Source organism: Biomphalaria glabrata, chromosome 3 (assembly GCF_947242115.1).
Source record: "Biomphalaria glabrata chromosome 3, xgBioGlab47.1, whole genome shotgun sequence".
Classification (NCBI taxonomy): Eukaryota; Metazoa; Mollusca; class Gastropoda; family Planorbidae; genus Biomphalaria; species Biomphalaria glabrata.
The window spans coordinates 705,811-730,208 of NC_074713.1; the positions used below are offsets into that span (position 1 = coordinate 705,811).

The 24,398-nt window shown below is 38.6% G+C and overlaps 1 protein-coding gene across 4 annotated transcripts in view; it reads right to left on the minus strand.

Annotated features, from left to right (window-relative positions):
- Positions 1-24,398, minus strand: part of LOC106072738 (probable G-protein coupled receptor CG31760) — a 70,528-nt gene that overhangs the window by 5,893 nt on the left and 40,237 nt on the right. For 3 of the 4 annotated variants that reach the window (XM_056024753.1, XM_056024752.1, XM_056024750.1), the window contains exons 6-14: positions 22,223-22,381; positions 15,549-15,716; positions 12,304-12,372; positions 9,559-9,668; positions 8,989-9,206; positions 8,313-8,451; positions 4,483-4,588; positions 2,419-2,610; positions 218-1,646 (exon numbers count right to left, since the gene is read on the minus strand). In XM_056024753.1, coding sequence (XP_055880728.1) covers positions 1,521-1,646; positions 2,419-2,610; positions 4,483-4,588; positions 8,313-8,451; positions 8,989-9,206; positions 9,559-9,668; positions 12,304-12,372; positions 15,549-15,716; positions 22,223-22,381 — 1,287 coding nt within the window. In that variant the 3' untranslated portion in view covers positions 218-1,520. Of the gene's footprint in view, positions 1-217; positions 1,647-2,418; positions 2,611-4,482; positions 4,589-8,312; positions 8,452-8,988; positions 9,207-9,558; positions 9,669-12,303; positions 12,373-15,548; positions 15,717-22,222; positions 22,382-24,398 lie in introns of those variants that run through there. The other variant, XM_056024751.1, reaches the window with a different exon arrangement.

A 24,398-nucleotide genomic window follows, 5' to 3' on the forward strand; every position in this document is an offset into this window, starting at 1 on the left:
ACTCTCTTTGTTCCTAATTGCAATAGTACTCGCCCTTGACTGGCAGATGACGAGATTGTGATTTGCATTTAAAGCCATGGTGAGTGTGTGTGTGTGTGTTTAATGTGTAATGCCTGTGTCCTGTGTTCATTTTTTCTGTGATTGTGTGTGAGTGTTGTTGTTGTTGCTTTTTCACAACAATTGTTGCTCTAAACCAGTGATGCCCAACCTTCCGCGGGCCAAATAAATTCCCCACGCTCTTGTCGCAGGCCACATCATTGCGAAAATGGAAAAGCAATAGAGCAGACGACATTTTGATTGGAAACAAGTTGTATCCAACATTAATTCTATAGCAATTAGTAGGATGTTCCAAACTTCTGAATGACAGGCTGCAATGCAAATACTCCATTAAAACAGATATACTTTATGTATTCTGTACAAAACAAAACGTGTCCATTTTTCTATTTATTGTGTTCACTCAAAGCCAAGTTTTTGTTCAGCATTCCCATGTATTCAACACTCCCATGTTGACCAGCAAGCTACCAATCACGTTTGCTACCAAAAGAAGTCAACTAAAAATGGCAAGGACACTGGTTTGGTTATTATTTTTTTTAATCATATATTTTACATTCCCATTTATTGTATTGCGGAGAGAAGTTCTGAAAGGCCGGTTAGACTTGCATCGCGGGCCGGATGTGGCCCGCGGGCCTTATTTTGGTCATCACTGCTCTAAACCAATATGATCTAACCAAATATTTCACAAGTCAAAAATTGTATTCTAGGCTATCTACACGAAATATACAATCAAACAGCATTTACTTCTATGGACTAAGTCAGAACCATTGTATTGCTATGGTCAGAACATATTTATGACGTCAGGTCACGTGGCATAGGTCACGTGGCGTACTGTGGACGAATGGAGACATTGCACAGAGATTGATTCACTTTTCTAGTCCTTGCAGAGTACAAATCCTGCTGCTTCTTGCTTGACATGAATGGATTACATATTGCCGGCTCTAGGAGTCAAAGTTGTCAATTATAAGTCCCATAAATTCTAAATATAACTGAATGGAATGGAAAAAGAAAATATTTCTACAGATTTAACTTTCTTTCTGTTCTCTACCCAATATTAAAATTTTTTTTTAAATTTTTTTTTTTATTATTATTATTTTACTTTGTCATTTAAGCCACAGCAAATTTGTATTAAAAACACATTTTGTTGACTCAATCTCAGTTACGTCCCCTTACAGGATTATCTCCTCTTACACGAGAGTGTTTTCCCCTTAATGGCTAGTAATGCATTCCTAATTGTTCTGTTCTCGTTTGTTGCACACCACAATCAAAGAACATTTCAAAGCAGGCACGGAGTGGCTGCCCCTTGACAGCTATGACGCCATCTCCAGAAATACTGGACAGACTTGAATTCTGGGATGGCCTCAAATAGGCGGGCATGTTCGTTCGCTCTGGCACACGGCGGTTATTTTTAGAAGCACGCGCAGGAGCGTTGAGATGAGCTCGTGAGTACATCTTCAATCTGAGCGCTACGTATCAGTGGATGAGAAGCTGTGTCCGCCGTTGCTGTCTGTGACCTGCAGTGACGCCAACTTTAGGGGGCCGACTTTGGAGGAGAACTTAGTTGTTCTTGTCGTACTTAGGTTATCATCCTCCTGAAGAAAACAAAACATTGGATAGTCTAGAATTATTACAATATGTTCACTGAGTATCTTATCTTATCTTATCTTATCGTTACTTCAAAAAAGATGATTACGTCCTACGCGTTATGCATTTAAGTCATGCATGTTAACCAATGACTTAAATTTTGCCAAGTCACTGGTTTTCCTGGCTAGCTCAGGCAACCCATTCCATGCTCTAATAGCGCTAGGGAAGAAGGAGCTTTTGTACAAATTTGTCCTAGCATATGGGACGAGGAATGTGCCTTTATCTTTGTGTCTTTCTGAGTATTTTATTAGGTTTTGTTTTTGTATTTGAAGATTATGAATATATATAGATACTAAACGTGCACATCTAGCTTTACGTTGATAGTTATATATGATAGATAAGAGAGCGAGTGAGAGAAAGAGAGAGAAAAGAGAGAGAAAAGAGAGAGAGAAAAGAGAGAGAAAAGAGAGAGAAAAGAGAGAGAAAAGAGTGAGAAAAGAGAGAGAAAAGAGAGAGAAAAGAGAGAGAAAAGAGTGAGAAAAGAGAGAGAAAAGAGAGAGAAAAGAGAGAAAAAAGAGAGAGAAAAGAGAGAGAAAAGAGAGAGAAAAGAGTGAGAAAAGAGAGAGAAAAGAGAGAAAAAGGAAAGAGAAAAATATGCATGAGAGAGAGAGAGAGACAGAAGATAGTGACAAAATTCAGTTAAAAAAAAACAAAAAAACTGTGTTTCAAATCCAGAATGTAGTTTCTCTTTTTTTTTTTAAAGCGAGGGAAAGAACTCACCTGATAACCGGAAATTAAAAAGAAATCTTCTGGATTACACTGGACCGAGGCACTGGCGGTGGTCAGGGCAAAACTTTCACTCAGCCTGGAGGTGGTGGGGGGCAGCGGTTGTTTGACGCGTCCAGTGATGGTCACCACGTGGTTCGCGTAGACGGTACTGTCATCTAAAGTACCTCTGTACAGTGCCCAAAACTAAACAGTGGAACAGAAGACAGAGAGGTTTTGGTTCATTAGTAATTGTAATGAGTCAAAAATTGTTTGCAAAGTTTTGCCTGTCTGTATGTCTGTCTGTCTGTCTGTCCTATCATTTGTAATTGTAATGAGTCTAAAATTGTTTACAAAGTTTGGCCTGTCTGTCTGTCTGTCTGTCTGGCTGGTTCAAATTTTGTTTCTCCCACCTCCCATTCTCGGATCAAGTTGAAACTTTGCACAATTATTCATTGTCCAAGACAACACATGAATCAATAAAACAGAAATAATCTATTAGTTAATTTATTAGCAGTAAGTAATTAATTTTTGTTTTATATAGAAATGGGAGATACATCTAGTCATCATTGAAAGATATGGCAGTAATTGTGAAGTTCTTTCTTATCTTTTCAAAGTATTTTAAAAAACAAATTTCGCTTGTTTGCAATGTTTTATATTGCAATAATCTTATCTTATAAAATACAGACGTTACTTCAAAAAAGAAGATGATTATGTCCTACGCGTCATACATTTAGTCAATGGACCTCATTCACCAATCGTAAACAAACAACATTTATCCACGTGATTCTCTATCTCTTCTATATAAATTACGATCTAATTTTTAATACACAGTGGCTATCACGTGACAGTTTTTTTTTCGTTGTTTTATCAATATCATCACGTGATTAAATGTTGTTTGTTTACGATTGGTGAATGAGGTCCAGGACACGGGTAGGGGTATCTGTGTATGACTCTAGTTGTAAACATGTGACAGAGGCAAGAGTACTACAGGCGGTCAAGCGTGAAAGGACATCCAGGAACAAACTGTTGTGAACACACAGAAAGTGACTAGCCCGTAAAATGACCAGGGGACACCTTTGAACGCGCTGGCGACAGAACCGCGATATTTCTGCATAAAAAGAGAATAAAACTTGTTTAGTCAGTTCAGTGCAGTTCAGTGGCGTCACGAAGCGAAGGGGGGCGCCAAAATGAGTATTGAAACACTACATTAAAGAATATATTTAAGTTTTTATTGTGTACTGGTGATTACTGTACGTACTGGGGACTGTTCTTATGTGAACAGGAATTACGTACACAATTGGGAGAAAAAAAAAAGGGGGGGGGGCAACAGGCCTTGTATCCTTCCTAGGCACGCCACTGATACAGTTCAGTACAATCAATATTTCTGTGATATCAGTGTTAGTTTTCCATCTCGTAGAACAAGCAAACTATTAATAAAAAAAACAAAGCTTGTATAATGTAAAGAACTCCACATTTACAGCCATATAGCTCAATACTGTAAGATTTATTTCCATTTTTCTATATGAAACAAAAAGAAGAATAGATTCGCTTTAATGAACATTTATTACGCATGGCTAGTCTAAGCATATATTAAAAAGAATCCAGGCAAAGAGAAACTGGAAAATTTTGTTACAATTCTATGGTCTTTGCTTTTATTTTTCATTGCGTTCTTAACATTTTCCCCACATCGCTCCCCCCCCCCCCACCAGTTCAACAGCTGGCTAGGAGGGAGATGAGAAATGATCAAACCAGTTTTCTTTATAGGGGAGGGGGCGCCACACGTAATTTTTTTTTAGAACCACTAATGTGGGCGTATATAATAATAGAAGTTGGTTATACAGACCAAAACATTAATTTAGAGACCAATCAATTTATTTGAAAAAAAAAACTCACAATTTAGCTTTTTTTTTACAAAATCAATACCATGTTTTAGTGTGCTGAAGTGTCTAGTACCTAGTGCTAGTGTAGGGAAATACCTATTTGTATAAGCTCGTTAAAAACATGTTCAGAATGACCAACATATAATCTTCTAGACATGTCAACAGTGAGTGATTAGAGACTAATTGGATGGTCTACCTTTGGAAAGAAGATCAAAGCCAGGGTGATGGTCACAAAGACCTGCTGCTGGGCCATGAGGAGTACGTAAACAACATCCGGGCCACCGGACAGGCCAACAAATTGGCTGGGGGAGAACAAAAATAGACGAAAGTAGAGGGAAAAAAAACTGATGTGAATGTCATAGTGAGACACTGGTATTGTGTAGTGGACAGTCACGTGAATATCATAGTGAGACCATGATGTTGCATTGTGGACAGTCAAGTGAATATCATAGTGAGACATTGATGTTGCATTGTGGACAGTCAAGTGAATATCATAGAGAGACATTGATGTTGCATTGTGGACAGTCTTGTGAATATCATAGTGAGACCATGATGTTGCATTGTGGACAGTCTTGTGAATATCATAGTGAGACATTGATGTTGCATTGTGGACAGTCAAGTGAATATCATAGTGAGACATTGTGTAGTGGACAGTCAAGTGAATATCATAGTGAGACATTGATGTTGCATTGTGGACAGTCAAGTGAATATCATAGTGAGACATTGATGTTGCATTGTGGACAGTCAAGTGAATATCATAGAGAGACATTGATGTTGCATTGTGGACAGTCTTGTCAATATCATAGTGAGACCATGATGTTGCATTGTGGACAGTCTTGTGAATATCATAGTGAGAGATTGATGTTGCATTGTGGACAATCAAGTGAATATCATAGAGAGACATTGATGTTGCATTGTGGACAGTCTTGTGAATATCATAGTGAGACCATGATGTTGCATTGTGGACAGTCTTGTGAATATCATAGTGAGACATTGATGTTGCATTGTGGACAGTCAAGTGAATATCATAGTGAGACATTGATGTTGCATTGTGGACAGTCAAGTGAATATCATAGTGAGACATTGTGTAGTGGACAGTCAAGTGAATATCATAGTGAGACATTGATGTTGCATTGTGGACAGTCAAGTGAATATCATAGTGAGACATTGATGTTGCATTGTGGACAGTCTTGTGAATATCATAGTGAGACCATGATGTTGCATTGTGGACAGTCTTGTGAATATCATAGTGAGACATTGATGTTGCATTGTGGACAGTCAAGTGAATATCATAGTGAGACATTGTGTAGTGGACAGTCAAGTGAATATCATAGTGAGACATTGATGTTGCATTGTGGACAGTCAAGTGAATATCATAGTGAGACATTGATGTTGCATTGTGGACAGTCTTGAGAATATCATAGTGAGACATTGATGTTGCATTGTGGACAGTCTTGAGAATATCATAGTGAGACATTGATGTTGCATTGTGGACAGTCAAGTGAATATCATAGTGAGACATTGATGTTGCATTGTGGACAGTCTTGAGAATATCATAGTGAGACATTGATGTTGCATTGTGGACAGTCAAGTGAATATCATAGTGAGACATTGATGTTGCATTGTGGACAGTCTTGAGAATATCATAGTGAGACATTGTGTAGTGGACAGTCAAGTGAATATCATAGTGAGACATTGATGTTGCATTGTGGACAGTCTTGAGAATATCATAGTGAGACATTGATGTTGCATTGTGGACAGTCAAGTGAATATCATAGTGAGACATTGATGTTGCATTGTGGACAGTCTTGAGAATATCATAGTGAGACATTGATGTTGCATTGTGGACAGTCAAGTGAATATCATAGTGAGACATTGATGTTGCATTGTGGACAGTCAAGTGAATATCATAGTGAGACATTGATGTTGCATTGTGGACAGTCAAGTGAATATCATAGTGAGACATTGATGTTGCATTGTGGACAGTCAAGTGAATATCATAGAGAGACATTGATGTTGCATTGTGGACAGTCTTGTGAATATCATAGTGAGACCATGATGTTGCATTGTGGACAGTCTTGTGAATATCATAGTGAGACATTGATGTTGCATTGTGGACAGTCAAGTGAATATCATAGTGAGACATTGTGTAGTGGACAGTCAAGTGAATATCATAGTGAGACATTGTGTAGTGGACAGTCAAGTGAATATCATAGTGAGACATTGATGTTGCATTGTGGACAGTCAAGTGAATATCATAGTGAGACATTGATAATGCATTGTGGACAGTCTTGAGAATATCATAGTGAGACATTGATGTTGCATTGTGGACAGTCAAGTGAATATCATAGTGAGACATTGATGTTGCATTGTGGACAGTCTTGAGAATATCATAGTGAGACATTGATGTTGCATTGTGGACAGTCAAGTGAATATCATAGTGAGACATTGATGTTGCATTGTGGACAGTCTTGAGAATATCATAGTGAGACATTGATGTTGCATTGTGGACAGTCAAGTGAATATCATAGTGAGACATTGATGTTGCATTGTGGACAGTCTTGAGAATATCATAGTGAGACATTGATGTTGCATTGTGGACAGTCAAGTGAATATCATAGTGAGACATTGATGTTGCATTGTGGACAGTCTTGAGAATATCATAGTGAGACATTGATGTTGCATTGTGGACAGTCTTGTGACTATCATAGTGAGACATTGATGTTGCATTGTGGACAGTCTTGAGAATATCATAGTGAGACATTGATGTTGCATTGTGGACAGTCAAGTGAATATCATAGTGAGACATTGATGTTGCATTGTGGACAGTCTTGAGAATATCATAGTGAGACATTGATGTTGCATTGTGGACAGTCAAGTGAATATCATAGTGAGACATTGATGTTGCATTGTGGACAGTCTTGAGAATATCATAGTGAGACATTGATGTTGCATTGTGGACAGTCAAGTGAATATCATAGTGAGACATTGATGTTGCATTGTGGACAGTCAAGTGAATATCATAGTGAGACATTGATGTTGCATTGTGGACAGTCTTGTGAATATCATAGTCAGACATTGATGTTGCATTGTGGACAGTCTTGTGACTATCATAGTGAGACATTGATGTTGCATTGTGGACAGTCTTGTGACTATCATAGTCAGACATTGATGTTGCATTGTGGACAGTCAAGTGAATATCATAGTGAGACATTGGTGCTGTGCAGTGGACAGTCATCTACAAAACACACATTAGATTTTCTTTACATTAGCAAACCACACAAACACACACAAATCAGTAAACACTTAGACACACACCCACACAGCTAGCATTAACACACACACGCACGCACATACTACTCCTCTCGAGCTCACACACACACATGCATGTCCACTCTCACACACACAAGTGCATGTCCACTCACACACACATGCATGTCCACTCACACACACACAAGTGCATGTCCACTCACACACACACATGCATGTCCACTCACACACACACAAGTGCAAGTCCACTCACACATGCACGTGCATGTCCACTCACACACACAAGTGCATGTCCACTCACACACACACACAAGTGCATGTCCACTCACACACACACAAGTGCATGTCCACTCACACACACACAAGTGCATGTCCACTCACACACACACACATGTGCATGTCCACTCACACACACACATGTGCATGTCCACTCACACACGCACGTGCATGTCCACTCACACACACACATGCATGTCCACTCACACACACACACACAAGTGCATGTCCACTCACACACACACAAGTGCATGTCCACTCACACACACACAAGTGCATGTCCACTCACACACACACAAGTGCATGTCCACTCACACACACACAAGTGCATGTCCACTCACACACACACAAGTGCATGTCCACTCACACACACACATGCATGTCCACTCACACACACGCACGTGCATGTCCACTCACACACACACACACAAGTGCATGTCCACTCACACACAAAAAACGATACAGTGTCAGGGTACTCACGTTAACATTAAGATAAAACTTCCCAATATGATGGCGTTGTAGGTGGCCCAGGTGATAAACTTGCTTTCGTTGAAGTGGGCCGGGGCCTTTCTCACAGTGAAACACAGATACACGCCCACGAGAAGTAGAAGTGCCTCTCCTGGAAGTCAAGAGATGTCCGTGTACAGAAAGCCCTAACTCAATATTGTACAACCCATTATAGTACAACCCACATTAATGCAACCCATTTAGCAGCCACTATTGTAATGCCGACTATTAATGTACAGCCCACTATATTATACAGCCCACTATATAGTACAACCCACTATTTTGTACAGCCCATTATTGTAAAGCCCACTATATAGTACAGCCCACAATATTGTGCAACCCACTACATAATACAACCCACAATATAGTACAACCCACTATATTGTACAGCCCACTATATTATACAACCCACTATATAGTACAACCCACTATATGGTACAACCCACTATATACTACAACCACTATATTGTAAAGGCCACTTTATTGTACAGCCCACTATATTGTACAGCTCAATATATTGTACAGCCCAGTATTTTTCAGCCCACTATAATGTACAAGCCTTATTGTACTAACTTAAAATACTAGGAACCAGAACATAAATGTCCTATGACCTTTAACCTAATGACGTGACATGAAAGGTCGAACTGACCTCCATAAAGCGCGTACTTCCACCAGGTCATACTGCACGTGAAAAACTTGAGCCCTGACGAAGTTTTGACAGTGTAAGCGTAAGGCGGGTCCAGGGCTGTCCACACACTCAAGTAGCCAGTGAACACAATGACCAGTGGAATCATTCTCTGCAAGAGAGCTTTGTCCGGCAGGTTGATACGCTTCGTCGCACCGCCGGACTTAAAGATAACAGAAATCCTGAAAACAGACAAATTACAACTTTCTTTAAATTGGCTTGAGCTAATATTATTAGTTTCACTACATAGTATACAAGGCGTCTTTTTTTTTTTTTTAAGTCCTTGTTAATATTCAACTGAATAAAAATGAATTTTTTAATTTTTTTTATTTTTTTTAAATAGCTCGTTTTTTTTTTTTAAAAAAAAAAAAAAGCTCTTCAATACTTAAATACAAATAGACGACTTTGCCATTGTCACGAGTACATATTGGAGTACAAAACGGGAATTCCCCAAAAACAAAAATACTCCATATGTAATAAAGAAAAAAGGTGTATTTTTTTTGTTTTGGGGGATTCCCGTTGAGAACTCTTTACCTCCAGGTCTTGAGTAACAAGGCTCCGTACATGATGACGAAGCCCAGGTTGAAAGGCCAGATCTGTAACGTGCAGGTGAATGAAGTCACTTCTCCATACATGACAAATACCTGAGACACAACGTGGACGTGACGTTAAACAGTGGTCATTTAATGTGACGTTAATGAGTGGTCATTTAGTGTGACGTTAATGAGTGGTCATTTAGTGTGACGTTAATGAGTGGTCATTTAGTGTGACGTTAATGAGTGGTCATTTAGTGTGACGTTAACGAGTGGTCATTTAATGTGACGTTAACGAGTGGTCATTTAGTGTGACGTTAATGAGTGGTCATTTAGTGTGACGTTAATGAGTTGTCATTTAGTGTGACGTTAATGAGTTGTCATTTAATGTGACGTTAACGAGTGGTCATTTAATGTGACGTTAACGAGTGGTCATTTAGTGTGACGTTAATGAGTGGTCATTTAGTGTGACGTTAATGAGTGGTCATTTAGTGTGACGTTAATGAGTGGTCATTTAGTGTGACGTTAACGAGTGGTCATTTAGTGTGACGTTAATGAGTGGTCATTTAGTGTGACGTTAACGAGTGGTCATTTAGTGTGACGTTAATGAGTGGTCATTTAGTGTGACGTTAATGAGTGGTCATTTAATGTGACGTTAATAAGTGGTTATTGAGTTGAAGTGACACTAATGAGTGGTCATTTAATGGTCTGCAAAAAACATTAGGGGGCGCGGGGGCTGGGTGGTTAAGATCTTGGCTTCCCTGGGGCCCTGGGTTCGAATCTCGGTGAGACTGGGATTTCGAATTTCGGGATATTTAGGGCGCCCCTGAGTCCACCCAACTCTAATGGGTCCCTGACTTTAGTTGGGTAAAGTAAAGGCGGTTGGTCGTTGTGATGGCCACATAACACCCTGCTCGTTAACCGTTGGCCAAAGAAACATATAACTTTAACATCATCTGCTCTCTATTTCGGGAGATCTGAAAGGGGAGACAATATTGTGCATTCAATATTGAGAAGCCCCTAAAATAAGAAATCATACAATTTAAACAACAATGTCTAACAAGCTTGGTGACCCATACAATCAACGGAACTTTGCATTGGGCCTCAGGGCAGAATTGTGTTAGCGATATTATCACAACAGCCCGTCTCCCCACCCTACTCTAAAGTTCAGCCCTCAAATGTTTTAGATGAGCAGGTCGAACCTACAAATGTCTCTGTCAACACAGCCACAAAAGAGTTCTTGTTTGTTTCTAAATTATCAACTGTCAATCAGTGAGGGTTGTTGTTGTTTTAGTCAAATTAAGTTGTTTTTTTTTAGTCAAATCAAGTTTGTTTTTTTTAACGGAAAGGGAGATGTATTAAAGACGCTTGGTATCTTTTTATTCTATACTGTATTATTTAAAAACTTATTTTCAGATAAAAGAGCTTCCACCTTCTTATACATGTATGCGGGTTTATTTCCCCACCATCTTTCCAAACTCTTAGAAATTCTACGCACTCATTTTGAAATGCTCTCAGTCGATATGTTTTGATCTACTCTCAAAAGTGGTTTCATGTTGAAAAAAGATTCAGTAATGATCTCGCCGTCACACATGACCTCCGTTGATGTCAGTGGGCTGACATGTCAATGTGCCTTAATGACACTAATTCAGAAAGTCAAATGATTGGATATCGAACTGTGATAAGTGTGACACTATCAAATGTAGTAGTTACCTGATCAGGCGTAGCGAGTGACAAGATCAGTACCGTTTCACATGAGTGGGTCGAAACTAAACATAGACCAAAATATAACTTGAAGGACTAATCCAATCAGACCAAGTTTTAATAAAAAAAAATAAAGGGAAACCAATCTCGTTCTTTCTCGTCGTTGTGTGGCTGCTGGTGACTGAGTCAAAAGTTATCGAGTTTCTCGAAGACAGTCTCTTTGCCACTAATATATATTTAAATGTTTTTCATTGTGTGGCTGCTGGTGATTGAGTCAAGAGTGATGGAGTTTCTTGAACGTAGACTCTTTGCCACTAATATATATTTAAATGTTTTCATGTCTATAAAGTTGAAAGCTGATAATGGTCTTTGACAATGAGCATCTCTTGCTGTTTCTCTCTCTCTCTCTCTTTCGCTTTCTGCCTATGCTTATTTTTTGACAAAGCTAATATCAACTCACTCTGTTTTTCTGGTTAAAAAGTTTGAGTCGCTATTTCTTCCACACCCGCGCTTGGAGTAAGTTAAAACTTTGGACAATTATTCATTGGTCAAGAAAATACACGAATCAATAAAAAAATTTTTCCTAACTAGTCAATTACTTACTGGTATTTTTTTTTTATACTGACAAGAGAAATTATTTATTCTGTATTCAGAGCTATGGCTAAATATTTAGGGATTGGGTCACCTAAGATACCACTACACGTAATTTCTCCCTCACCCATACTCGGCTCAAGATGAATTTGTGGTAAACAATTATTTAGTGTATAAACATAAATGAATTTCAAAGTATAGCCAATTAGTCAATCGTTTATTGGTAATTAATTATTTTTTAGATTAAGATATTTAGTTGTAAATTTGGAGTTCTTCCCTTTAAATAAACTTTTTTTTTTTTTTTTAATTTTTAAAGCATTTTTTTATTTATTTATTTATTTTATTTAAGCTTTGATATATCAGTTTTTGTTCTAAAAAAGACCAATTAGAAAATTTCACCACCACCCCTTCCTGTTCTACAATCGGCACAAAAAAAAAAAGGTTGACTTACACTTGAACACATGAGCGTCGCCCCAAGACACGTGAGCAGCAGGAAGATGGGACTTGCAGTTTTGATCACCTGTAAGAGAACAAACACACCGTTAGAACATCTCTATTACAACAGGTGTCCTTGGGGAGTGTCAACAATATTCTCAAAGTTGTAAGTCGAAATAGTTAGACTGTTTCAAGCAAACATCCAAAGAAACAAAAATAAATAAATAAATTAGTTTTTAATTGATCAGTGGATGTAGTCTGTAGAGATATGCGTGTGTGTTAGCTTAAGCCCCCCCCCCCCCACTCCCACCACACACACGGACTCTGCCCCAAATCAAGGTGACGTAACCAGCACATATGACGCTTAAGACGTCATTCATTGTCTCATGAGACAGAAATAGACCACACTTTTGTAGGTGGCGTATTACGCAACACGTTAGTTGGTGACGTATTACACAACACGTTAGTTGGTGACGTATTACACAACACGTTAGTTGGTGACGTATTACACAACACGTTAGTTGGTGACGTATTGTACAACACATTTGTTGGTGACGTACGTATTATACAACACATTAGTGGGTGACATATTATACAACACATTAGTTGGTGACGTACGTATTATACAACACATTTGTTGGTGACCTATTATACAACAACACATCAGTTGCGCGGATAGGGGGGAGCTGCTCTGTGGGCGACATCGTTCCGACCATAAACAATGCCCAGGCTTTCATCTCACTTGCCAGGTCCTCTACCACAGAAGCAAAAGCCACCTTAACCTGCGCTATTTGTGGACGGGAGTGTCTCTCCAAAATAGGGCTCCACAGCCACATTAGGAAGTGTGCTCTGAGATGAACCATAGTCGTTCTACGACTGAAGGAGGCCAATACATCATACAACACATTTGTTGGTGACGTATTATACAGCACATTTGTTGGTGACGTATTATACAGCACATTTGTTGGTGACGTATTATACGACACATTTGTTGGTGACGTATTATACAACACATTTGTTGGTGACGTATTATACAACACATTTGTTTACAGTCACACATAAGTCTAAGGGAATTCTAAATATAGAATTGAACATTATAGTGCTTTGACCTTACACTGTAAATATCAAAATGCCTATACGAGGAAATAAAATATGAATGAACTACACATCTACTGTCATTGACAATGGCTGATGAGATACAGACAAGGAATCAGAGGAAACAGAAAAAAAATGAAAATAAACAAGCAGTAATAGGAAGAAGACTGAAAAATGAGAAAAAAAATGTTGAAAAACAAAAAAAAACTAGTTCAAGTGGCCAGCAGAACTGAAACTCTAGCGGCCAGATATTATCTCCCCTTTAAGTGTCTGCTCTCAGACTTCAAGTTACAGTTTTATTTTTGCTTTACTGTATTACTTTTTTTTTTAGTTGACAGAACAAATTGAACTTTTGTTAAAATAATTCCTCTTTTTTTTTTTTTTAAACGTAGTGGCCTAAGAAATCTGGCTAAGGCAAAACAGAGCCTCTCTGTGGCATTTTGTGTCTGATGAGATGGATTTTTCCCTTAGCAACTTCTTGTGTGACCAAAGAGGCCAATCCTTGATACACAGCTGCGGTCACAGGTTGGGAATCTGTAATCACCAGGGGCCGTTGCACTTTCACCCTTGTTTGTACTTCTGGTGTGTATCTCATCCGCAATCTGTGACCCTCCTTTTATGCTCGCTCTCCATGTGGATCTATCCAGTGCCACTTTTTTCCCAGCTGTTAGTGCCGATTCTGAAGCGCTTTATGTCACGTTGGCATACATCAGTATGCCGTCAAAGTGGCTCTCTTGCCTTCTGTTAGATCACCAGACAAAGTGTCTCGTGGGAGTCGATCTTGTGCCATTCTGTGAACATGACCAAGCCAGCCAAGGCGTCTGCTACTGTCAACAGAGGGGGTGTCCAGGCACCCTGTTCTTCACACCAAGTTCTCATTGGCTAACCACCTTTTTAAAAATCCGCCTTAAGTATCGAAGGTGGAAGATATTCAGCTTTTTTTTTTTCCCTGCCAAGAGTAGGTTGACCTAAAGTATAGCAGAGTGGTCATCACGGGGTAGACTAGGGTTTTGGTATTGGTAGTCAGCAAGATAGACTAGCACTTCAGATTTCCTCAAAGTTAATCTAGTTTGAAAAAAAAAAGACAAAGAAAAAAATGTCTGTCTATATTATTCTCAAATTCTCGAAAGACTGCTGAGTCTTGTGGCATGCGCTTCAGACTGTTAATGAGATGGTTCCGAGTTCAAAGCCCGTCTACTTCCATCCGTTCCATCCTTCTGGGGGTTTGGGTTAGGACTTAATCATCTAAAGGCACATTCCTCGTTCCATATGCTAGGACAAATGTGTACAAATGCACCTTCTTCCCTAGTGCTATTAGAGCATGGAATGGGTTGCCTGAGCCAGCCAGAAAAAACAGTGACTTGGCAGAATTCAAGTCATAGGTTAACAGGCATAACTAAATGCGTGACGCGTAGGAAGTAACGTCTGTATTATATAAGATAAGATCTTCAATTCAGAAGGAATAGCTGGACTTGAAAAAAAAAGCAAATTTTTAAAAAAAATATTCAAATCAAACTCCTTTGTCTTTTCATTTTCATTTGGGCTCAGTTATCCATCTTTTGTTAGGTTCTTCAGAATAACTATTGTAGCTTTGAAATCTTGGGTGATACTGTCGTACCGCCAATCTTGTTTGTAAGAAAAGTGATTTAAATCACATCGTAAAACAAGAGCTCAAGGGAGTAATGGTACTTTCCTGCAGACGTGTCGGTATAAGAGATCAATCTATACAGGGGCGTAGCTAAAAATTTTCCATCGTTTGTGGGCCCGGGGGCTTGACCTCTTTGGGGGCCTCTGCATTTTGTGTAATATTTAATTTTTAATGTAAAAAAACACTCATTTGAAGGCTTCTCAAGTGGGGGCCCGGGTGGATTTAAAAATTCTCCCACCTCCTCCCCCCACCCTAGCTACGCCACTGAATCTAGATCTATAAACTCATCACTCTTGCTGACTACCTCCTTTGCCTTCTCACTAGCTCTAAATCATTGGAGATATTTTCTTTTCTAGAAATCAGTTTAAAATGTCAAATTGCGAGTCAATGGTTTCATCTTGTCTCTCTCACATACACTTTTGCAAACACACACTTGCTTAGCAAAGGTCAAAGGTAGCTGACACTTAGATTTAATTTTAACCTTCGTCTGCTGGACTGCTGTAGCAGACGATACTTACCAATTCCTTTTTATACTTGATTATCACAGCCGAAACAATGATACAACCAACTATCAGGATACTTATGATGAAAATGTTGAAGGCCTGAACGGCATAGTTGATTTGATACAAGCATGGCGTCGAATCTACACACGTGTCGCATCCACGAGAACACTTCAAACACTGAAACTGATGACGTCAAAAAAATAATGTTATTTTGGGAAAAAGCAATGTTCGCTCGATTACTCTCGTTCTCCTAAAATTATTCTATGGTCTTGTTTTTTTCGTCTGTATTTTTCAAAGGAATCTCGAAAGATTTTTTTTTTTAATCATCTTTTGTTAGTTTCACCTTTACTTCCCCCAAAAACCATTGTTAAGAAACCATTTTAATTGTGCCAGAGAACAATTAATGACGCTGTCTGGAAGCCATGCTGCAGTTAACTAGAGGAATTTTTGTTTCGGTAACCAAAACCTGTTTTGCTTCTGTTTGTTCATGGAAGTCGGACGTGGAAGATGAAAATGTAATTAAATCACATGTTTTAATATTTTTTATTCACGTTTTTAAATGTCCAGGCCAGTGGCGTAGCTAGGGTGGGGGAGGAGAGGGGGAGAATTGGAAAATCCCAACGGGCCCCCACTTGAGTGGCCCCCAAATGAGTGGGGTTTTTCAAATTAAAAATGAAATATTAAGCAAAATGCAGGGGCCCCCTAAAGAGTTCAAGCCCCCGAAGGCCCATAACGATGGAAAATTACTAGCTACGCCCCTGGTCCAGGCTGTATAGTAACATTTTGATTCCCTTGTTTTTGATTTGCCACATTGTGTAAGCTGCCTGCCCAAAGGAAAAAGTGAGAAAAGTTAAATAGTCCAAAAAAAAAAAAAAAGGTTTTTGGAAATGCGAGCGACAAGACAGAATCTACTTGTAATACAATTTGTACTAGTGTTGTGGAGTCTTTGGTTAGGGAGGGGAAGGAGGTAGTAAGAAGGAGAGATGGGGTGGGTAACTGATTTTGTGGTGTAGTCCTAGCCCTGGGGGGAGAACAAGCACAGTGCAAACACAATTGTCACGACATCGGTCTCTGATGGTCACCTATTTAGCAGTGGCTATCAGACTAGACTTTTCTTAAGTGTCACGTGGTAATAAGTGTCAAGGCTGTTTAACGGTATAACCAATAAACAATATCCGAACATTTCGAGAAACAAAAATAATTTTCCAATAGAGGCCAAGGCAGATAGAAACTGCCAAGGATATATATATATATATATAGGGATTCTGCTTATATCCTCTTTTTTTTTTTAAAAGCTAATTTTAGAAAAGGTGTAAATGCAAGGATCGGCGCATGCCCTTATTTTCGTAGCATTTTAATTCACGACTTTCTCTCTTAAGAACCTGGTCCCTGGTGCTGTTATTCATTTATGTTTAATATATGTATGTATCATTTGTTTCAGCACCTAGCTTCAACTCTTTATGTTCATTGTAATGTACCAACTGCAGTTCATCCTATACATTGTCAGGAATGTGGACGTTTTACGCGAGTAGTGCAATAGACTGACCAGGGCGATGTTTTTAATACTGTTGGTCAATACCCTCTCGCTTTTGCCCCAGTAAGCTTCGGGTAGGAGGGGCTCGTTAGCCATGGCTGGCTACCCACATAGGAGAAGGAAAACTCTGAATTCAAACCTCTGTTGCCTTGCAGCTATACCCAATCATGGGAAAGGCTTCGGGAGTCAACCCTGAGGAAAAATCAGGAGCTGGCGACCCTAAGGCAGTTTGCAGCACCCAGTGCTACACTCTGGCAGAACCTGCGATGCCGCTGACCCCAAACTGTATCGGCACTGCTGTTACTTTGGATACATCAGCTGCGTGTAGAGGGAGGGAACTGATGTGTGGGCGACATCGTTCCGACCACAGCTAATGCCCAGGCATTCATCTTACCGAGATGATCTATCTTATATTATACAGACGTTACTTCAAAAAAGAAGATGATTACGTCCTAAGCGTCATGCATTTAGTCATGCATATTAACCAATGACTTAAATTCTGTCAAGTCACTGGTTTTCCTGGCCAGCTCAGGCAATCCATTCCATGCTCTTATAGCACTAGGGAAGAAGGAGTATTTGTACAAATTTGTCCTAGCAAAGGGATGAGGAATGTGCCTTTATAATAGTGTCTTTTTGAGTGTTTTATTAAATTTTGTTAGATTGCATTATGTTAGATAACAAGAGATCATTATGATAACTTTGATCGTTAGAGATATTCTTGGCTAGCAAGATAAAAGGTTAGATTACTGCATAATTATATTATAAATGTATGTATCTCAACTAGTGAGCAATTAATGTATTATTAAAGAGAGAAATAACAATCAAAAAAAAGACGCAACTAACTTAATTGTATTTAATATTGCTATTTTGCATTGTTTTACACATTTTTCAATTATTATTATTTTAAAAAACCTAACATATTTTAATTTAATGAACCGCTGTGCTGACAATTTCAGAGTTATCTTTCTTTAATACAGTTAATACTGTAGTATTCAGATGTGCTTCGATATATTTTTCTCTTTTGATAAAATAATTTAAGAACAATAAATTGATAAATCTACAACTTTGTCCTCTTACAAGAACCCGTTTTTCTATTGGTTACGGGCCCGGGCAATGAACCCCCTTCCGCCATGGTTGATACGCCATATAGATAGATAGATAGATAGATAGATAGATAGATAGATAGAGATAGATAGATAGATAGATAGATAGATAGATAGATAGATAGATAGATAGATAGATAGATAGATAAATAGATAGATAAATAGATAGAGATAGATAGATAGATAGATAGAGATAGATAGATAGATAGATAGATAGATAGATAGATAGATAGATAGATAGATATAGATATAGATATAGATATAGATATATAGATATATAGATATATCTATATATATAATTCTCTTCTTCCCTCAAGAGTTTTGTCGAGTAGTAAGGAGTAAAGGAAAGATCACTCTGCGGATAGTCCACGAGAAAACAAGAGTAGTGTTCACACTACGGATGACTGGCTGCGCTATGGACTGTCGTTTTAAATGTTTCAAACTCTGCCCGCTCCCATCCCCCTTTGTCCAGCGGGAGGTTTGGACTAGGAACTAATCTAAGTAATCTACTATGTATATATATATATATATATATAATTTATATATAGTGAACAAATAGATGCTATCTTACTAGATTTTTCTAAGGCTTTTGACAAAGTTCACCACCATAGTTTGCTTAAAAAATTAAAATATTTCGGCATTAATGGTCCACTGCATCAGTGGATTAAAGATTTTCTGATAGGGAGAGAACAAACTGTAATAATAAATGGCTCTAAATCAACACCGATAACAGTAAACTCAGGTGTACCTCAAGGAACAGTCTTGGGTCCACTACTATTTTTAATTTACATAAATGATTTACCAAATTGCATTAGTTCAGGAACAAAAGTCAGATTTGTACAAATACTCCTTCTTCCCTAGTGCTATTAGAGCATGGAATGGGTTGCCTGAGCTAGCCAGGAAAACCAGTGACTTGGAAGAATTTAAGTCATTGGTTAATATGCATGACTAAATGCATGACGCGTAGAACGTAATCATCTTCTTTTTTGAAGTAACGTCTGTATTATATAAGATAAGAAGATAAGATATATATATATATATATATATATATATATATATATATATATATATATATATATATATATATATATGTAAATAGCAGGGCCGGACATACCCATTGTGGGGCCCTATGCGAAACGGATTTCGCGGGGCCAAGTTTAAGTAGGGAAGCGGATAATAGGCTAAGTGAAAATTAAGAGTTTGTATTAGAAAATAAATTCGTCTATGCATTTCATTCATTCTTTACTACATACAGAGCTACTTTACGAGCCTTGCGTGTAGCGAAGTCATACAGTATATCATAATTATTCTGTTACCTACTTAGATCACGCTCAGTAGCAAGAATTACAAAATGTTTTAATCTATCGTGGAGAATTGTTGACCTCAAGTAATTCTTCATTAGTTTGAGGTGCGAGAAAATTCTTTCACCAGATTCCACAATTGCCGTTTTTTTTTTTATCGCGCGTAGGATTGGCTTTTCCATATTGAATGACACCCCAAAATGACAATTTTGTCTACATTTCAGGAGATTTGTGTGAGTTTTCAAAAGATTTTAATAATTTCCGGATATTTCCAGGACTTTTTCGTATATTTTTCAATTTCAGGAGCTTTCCAGGATCTCCTGGTAAATCAGGAGGCCGCGGAAAATCTGTTATAAGTTATAAAATGGTTTTAATAAATAATTTACACCCAGGATTAGCGTGGGGGCTATGAAAGTGCGAGGCCCAATGCGGTCACATAGGTTGCAGTGCCCTAAGGCCGGCCCTGTAAAATAGCGGCCTATGCTACGCCGTGGGTCGACTAGTCAAATATAAATTTATTGTCGCGAATAAGGAAGCTTTCGCGAGTGGTGCAATAGACTGACAATGGGTGTTAAACCTCAGAATTTGCGCTATTCAATTTTAGCTTTGTCATCATAGGAATCCTTGGGCCTGAGGCCTCTTTTCTGGGCTTTTTATATGTAAGTTCTCATAATTCACAAATATTAATTCATAAAGAATTAAAAAGAAAATTTGAAAAATCATTAACCTTTACTTCCTTGCATTACATAATAGTAATAAAATATTATTAAATAGCAAAGTCATACTACATTGGATTAGAAAATAAGATTAACCTAAACAAAAAGGTTAGCTTACTGCTAAATTATAGTATAAATTCCTGTATCTCAACTAGTGTACCATTGACGTATTATTAAAGAAAGAAATATCAAACAAACAAACGCAACAAACATAATTTTCTCTAAAGAGCATTTTTATATTGTTTACATATTTTTCAATTATTATTATTTAAAAAAAAAACTCACACGTTATAATCTAATCAGCCGCTGTACAGACATTTTAAGAGTTATCTTTCTTTAATAGAGTTATTACTGTAGTAATCAGATGTGCACCGATTTGATATTTTTCTCTTTAGATAAGTTAAGTTTAATTAACCAAAAATAGTTTAAATAATTTAAGAACAATAAATATGCAAATCTACAATTTTGTCCCCTTACAAGAGCCCGTGTCTCTATTGGTTGTGGGGCCGGGCATAATGAGCCCCTTTCTGCTATGGTTGCTACGCCACTGGTAATTCGATTCATACATTACTCCGTGAAGTAACCAAAAAGGGTTAGCTGTTCGTGTGGATACCATTACAATTAACATTTGACCCTCTGGTTACTCCCGGGTCTTGACCACATTCATTGTTCTCCAAATGTCTTTTTTCTTTGCACACTCTCTCTCTCTCGCTCTCTCACTGTCTCTCTCTCTCTCTGTGGCTGTCTCGCCGTCTCTCTTTTTCTCACCGCCTCTCTCTCTCTCTCTCTCACCGTTTCTCTCTTGCTTTTCTCACTGGCTGTCTCTCTCTCTCACTGTTTCTCTCTTGCTGTCTCCCTGACTGTCTCTCTCTCTCACTGTTTCTCTCTTGCTGTCTCACTGACTGTCTCTCTCTCTCTCTCACTGTTTCTCTCTTGCTGTCTCACTGGCTGTCTCTCTCCCTCTCTCACTGTTTCTCTCTTGCTGTCTCACTAGCTGTCTCTCTCTCTCACTGTTTCTCTCTTACTATCTCCCTGACTGTCTCTCTCTCTCTCTCTCTCTCTGTTTCTCTCTTGCTGTCTCCCTGACTGTCTCTCTCTCACTGTTTCTCTCTTGCTGTCTCCCTGACTGTCTCTCTCACTGTTTCTCTCTTGCTGTCTCCCTGACTGTCTCTCTCTCTCACTGTTTCTCTCTTGCTGTCTCACTGACTGTCTCTCTCTCTCTCTCTCACTGTTTCTCTCTTGCTGTCTCACTGGCTGTCTCTCTCCCTCTCTCACTGTTTCTCTCTTGCTGTCTCACTGGCTGTCTCTCTCTGTCACTGTTTTTCTCTTGCTGTCTCACTAGCTGTCTCTCTCTCTCACTGTTTCTCTCATTTACTATCTCCCTGTCTGTCTGTCTCTCTCTCTCTCTGTTTCTCTCTTGCTGTCTCCCTGACTGTCTCTCTCTCACTGTTTCTCTCTTGCTGTCTCCCTGACTGTCTCTCTCTCTGTTTCTCTCTTGCTGTCTCACTGGCTGTCTCTCTCTCTCTCACTGTTTCTCTCTTGCTGTCTCACTGGCTGTCTCTCTCTCTCTCTCTCTCACTGTTTCTCTCTTGCTGTCTCACTGGCTGTCTCTCTCTCTCTCTCTCACTGTTTCTCTCTTGCTGTCTCACTGGCTCTCTCTCTCTCTCTCTCTCGCTGTTTCTGCACATTTTCTTATGACTTTCGGGCCCCAACTTCTTTTTTCAAGTATTAACCAATTTCTTGGCGGGAAAAGACAGTCTGAAAACTATTTTACAGAGCAATAACTTCCCACTATAAGCACATATATACATAAAATAACTCCCCGTTATTTAAAAAAACTATATTAACAAATATTGTAAACAGGAATTTCATATGATTTTATCATTTCTATGTTGCCTGTATAGGCCAATGTATTGTACAAAGACTTGTGTTCATATTAAGTATTATCAGAGGCGTAGTGAGAAAAACGTGCGCCCGGGGCCATAGTTCCCGCCCCTTGCCCCCACCCTCCCACTACGCCTCTGATTTATCTTACCTGACCGTTGGGGATGCTGCTGTTGGAAGACTTGAAATACGTCTCGATGTCGACGCCTCTGAAAGCTTTAACCACAGCAGATGTGTTGGGAAAGTAATAGCCGTCTTGGCATTTACACAGATAAGAGCCGGCTCTGAAGCCTTGATTCAGGGGCGTACACTGAGAATCGAGCAAATGTTGCATTCAAGTATGAATTTCTTATTCATGTATTTAATAGTGTGTTTCTATGGACAATACACGTATCTCTATGTTTAAATGACCACTATGGCTCTATGTTAAATGACCACTATGGCTCTATGTTTAATGACCACTATGGCTCTATGTTTATTGACCACTACGGCTCTATGATAAATGACCACTATGGCTAAATATTTAATGACCACCATGACTCTGTGTTTAATGAACACTACCGTGGCTCTATATTTAATGACCTCAATGGCTCTATGTTTAATGACCACTATGGCTCTATGTGTAATTACCACTACTCTGGCTCTATGTTTAATTACCACTATGGCACTATATTTAATGACCTCATTGGCTCTATGTTTAATGACCACTATGGCTCTATGTTTAATTACCACTATGGCTCTATGTTTAATGACCACTATGGCTCTTTGTTTAATTACCACTATGGCACTATATTTAATGACCTCATTGGCTCTATGTTTAATTACCACTATGGCTCTATGTTTAATTAACACTATGGCTCTATGTTTAATTACCACTATGGCTCTATGTTTAATTACCACTATGGCTCTATGTTTAATTACCACTATGGCTCTATGTTTAATGACCACTATGGCTCTATGTTTAATTACCACTATGGCTCTATGTTTAATTACCACTATGGCTCTATGTTTAATGAACACTATGGCTCTATATTTAATGACCTCAATGGCTCTATGTTTAATGACCACTATGGCTCTATGTTTATTGACCACTATGGCTCTATGTTTAATGAACACTATGGCTCTATGTTTAATGAACACTATGGCTCTATGTTTAATGACCTCTATGGCTCTATGTTTAATGAACACTACTATGGCTCTATATTTAATAAACGCAATGGCTCTATACTTAATGACCTCAATGGCTCTATATTTAATGATCTCAATGGCTCTATGTTTAATGACCTCTATGGCTTTATGTTTAATGAACACTACTATGGCTCTATATTTAATGACCTCAATGGCTCTATGTTTAATGACCACTATGGCCCTATGTTTAATGACCACTATGGCTCTATGTTTGGTCACTGCTATGGCTCTATGTTAAATGACACTATGGCTGTATGTTTAATGACCACTATGGCTCTATGTTTGGTGACCACTATGGCTCTATGTTTATTGACTACTATGGCTCTATGTTTATTGACCACTATGGCTCTATGTTTAATTACCTCTATGGCTCTATGTTTAATGAACACTACTATGGCTCTATATTTAATTATCTCATTGGCTCTTTATTTAATGATCTCAATGGCTCTATATTTAATGATCTCAATGGCTCTATATTTAATTATCTCAATGGCTCTATATTTAATGACCTCAATGGCTCTATGTTTAATGACCTCAATGGCTCTATATTTAATTATCTCAATGGCTCTATTTTTAATGACCTCTATGGTTCTATGTTTAATGGCCTCTATGGCTCCATGTTTAATGATCTCAATGGCTCTATGTTTAATGACCGCTTTGGCTCTATGTTTAATGAACACTTTGGCTCTATGTTTAATGAACACTTTGGCTCTATGTTTAATGAACACTTTGGCTCTATGTTTAATGAACACTTTGGCTCTATGTTTAATGACCACTATGGCTCTATGTTTAATAACCACTATGACTATACGCTCAATGACCACTATGGCTCTATATTTAATGACTACTATGGCTCTACGCCCAATGACCACAACGGCCCTATGTTTAATGACCCCTATGGCTTTACGTTTAATGACACCAACAGAACATGAAATCAAACGACGGGAATGTGGCTGGATTGGGCACACAGTGCGAAGAACAGCAGACGACATTTCAAGACAGACTGTAGACTGCAGCCCTCAGAGGAAGGGAAAAGGTCTGGGAGACCAAGAAGCAAACATGGCGGGAATCAGTTGACCAAGAAGCAAACATGGCGGGAATCAGTTGACTAAGAAGCCAAGATGGCAGGATGGACATGG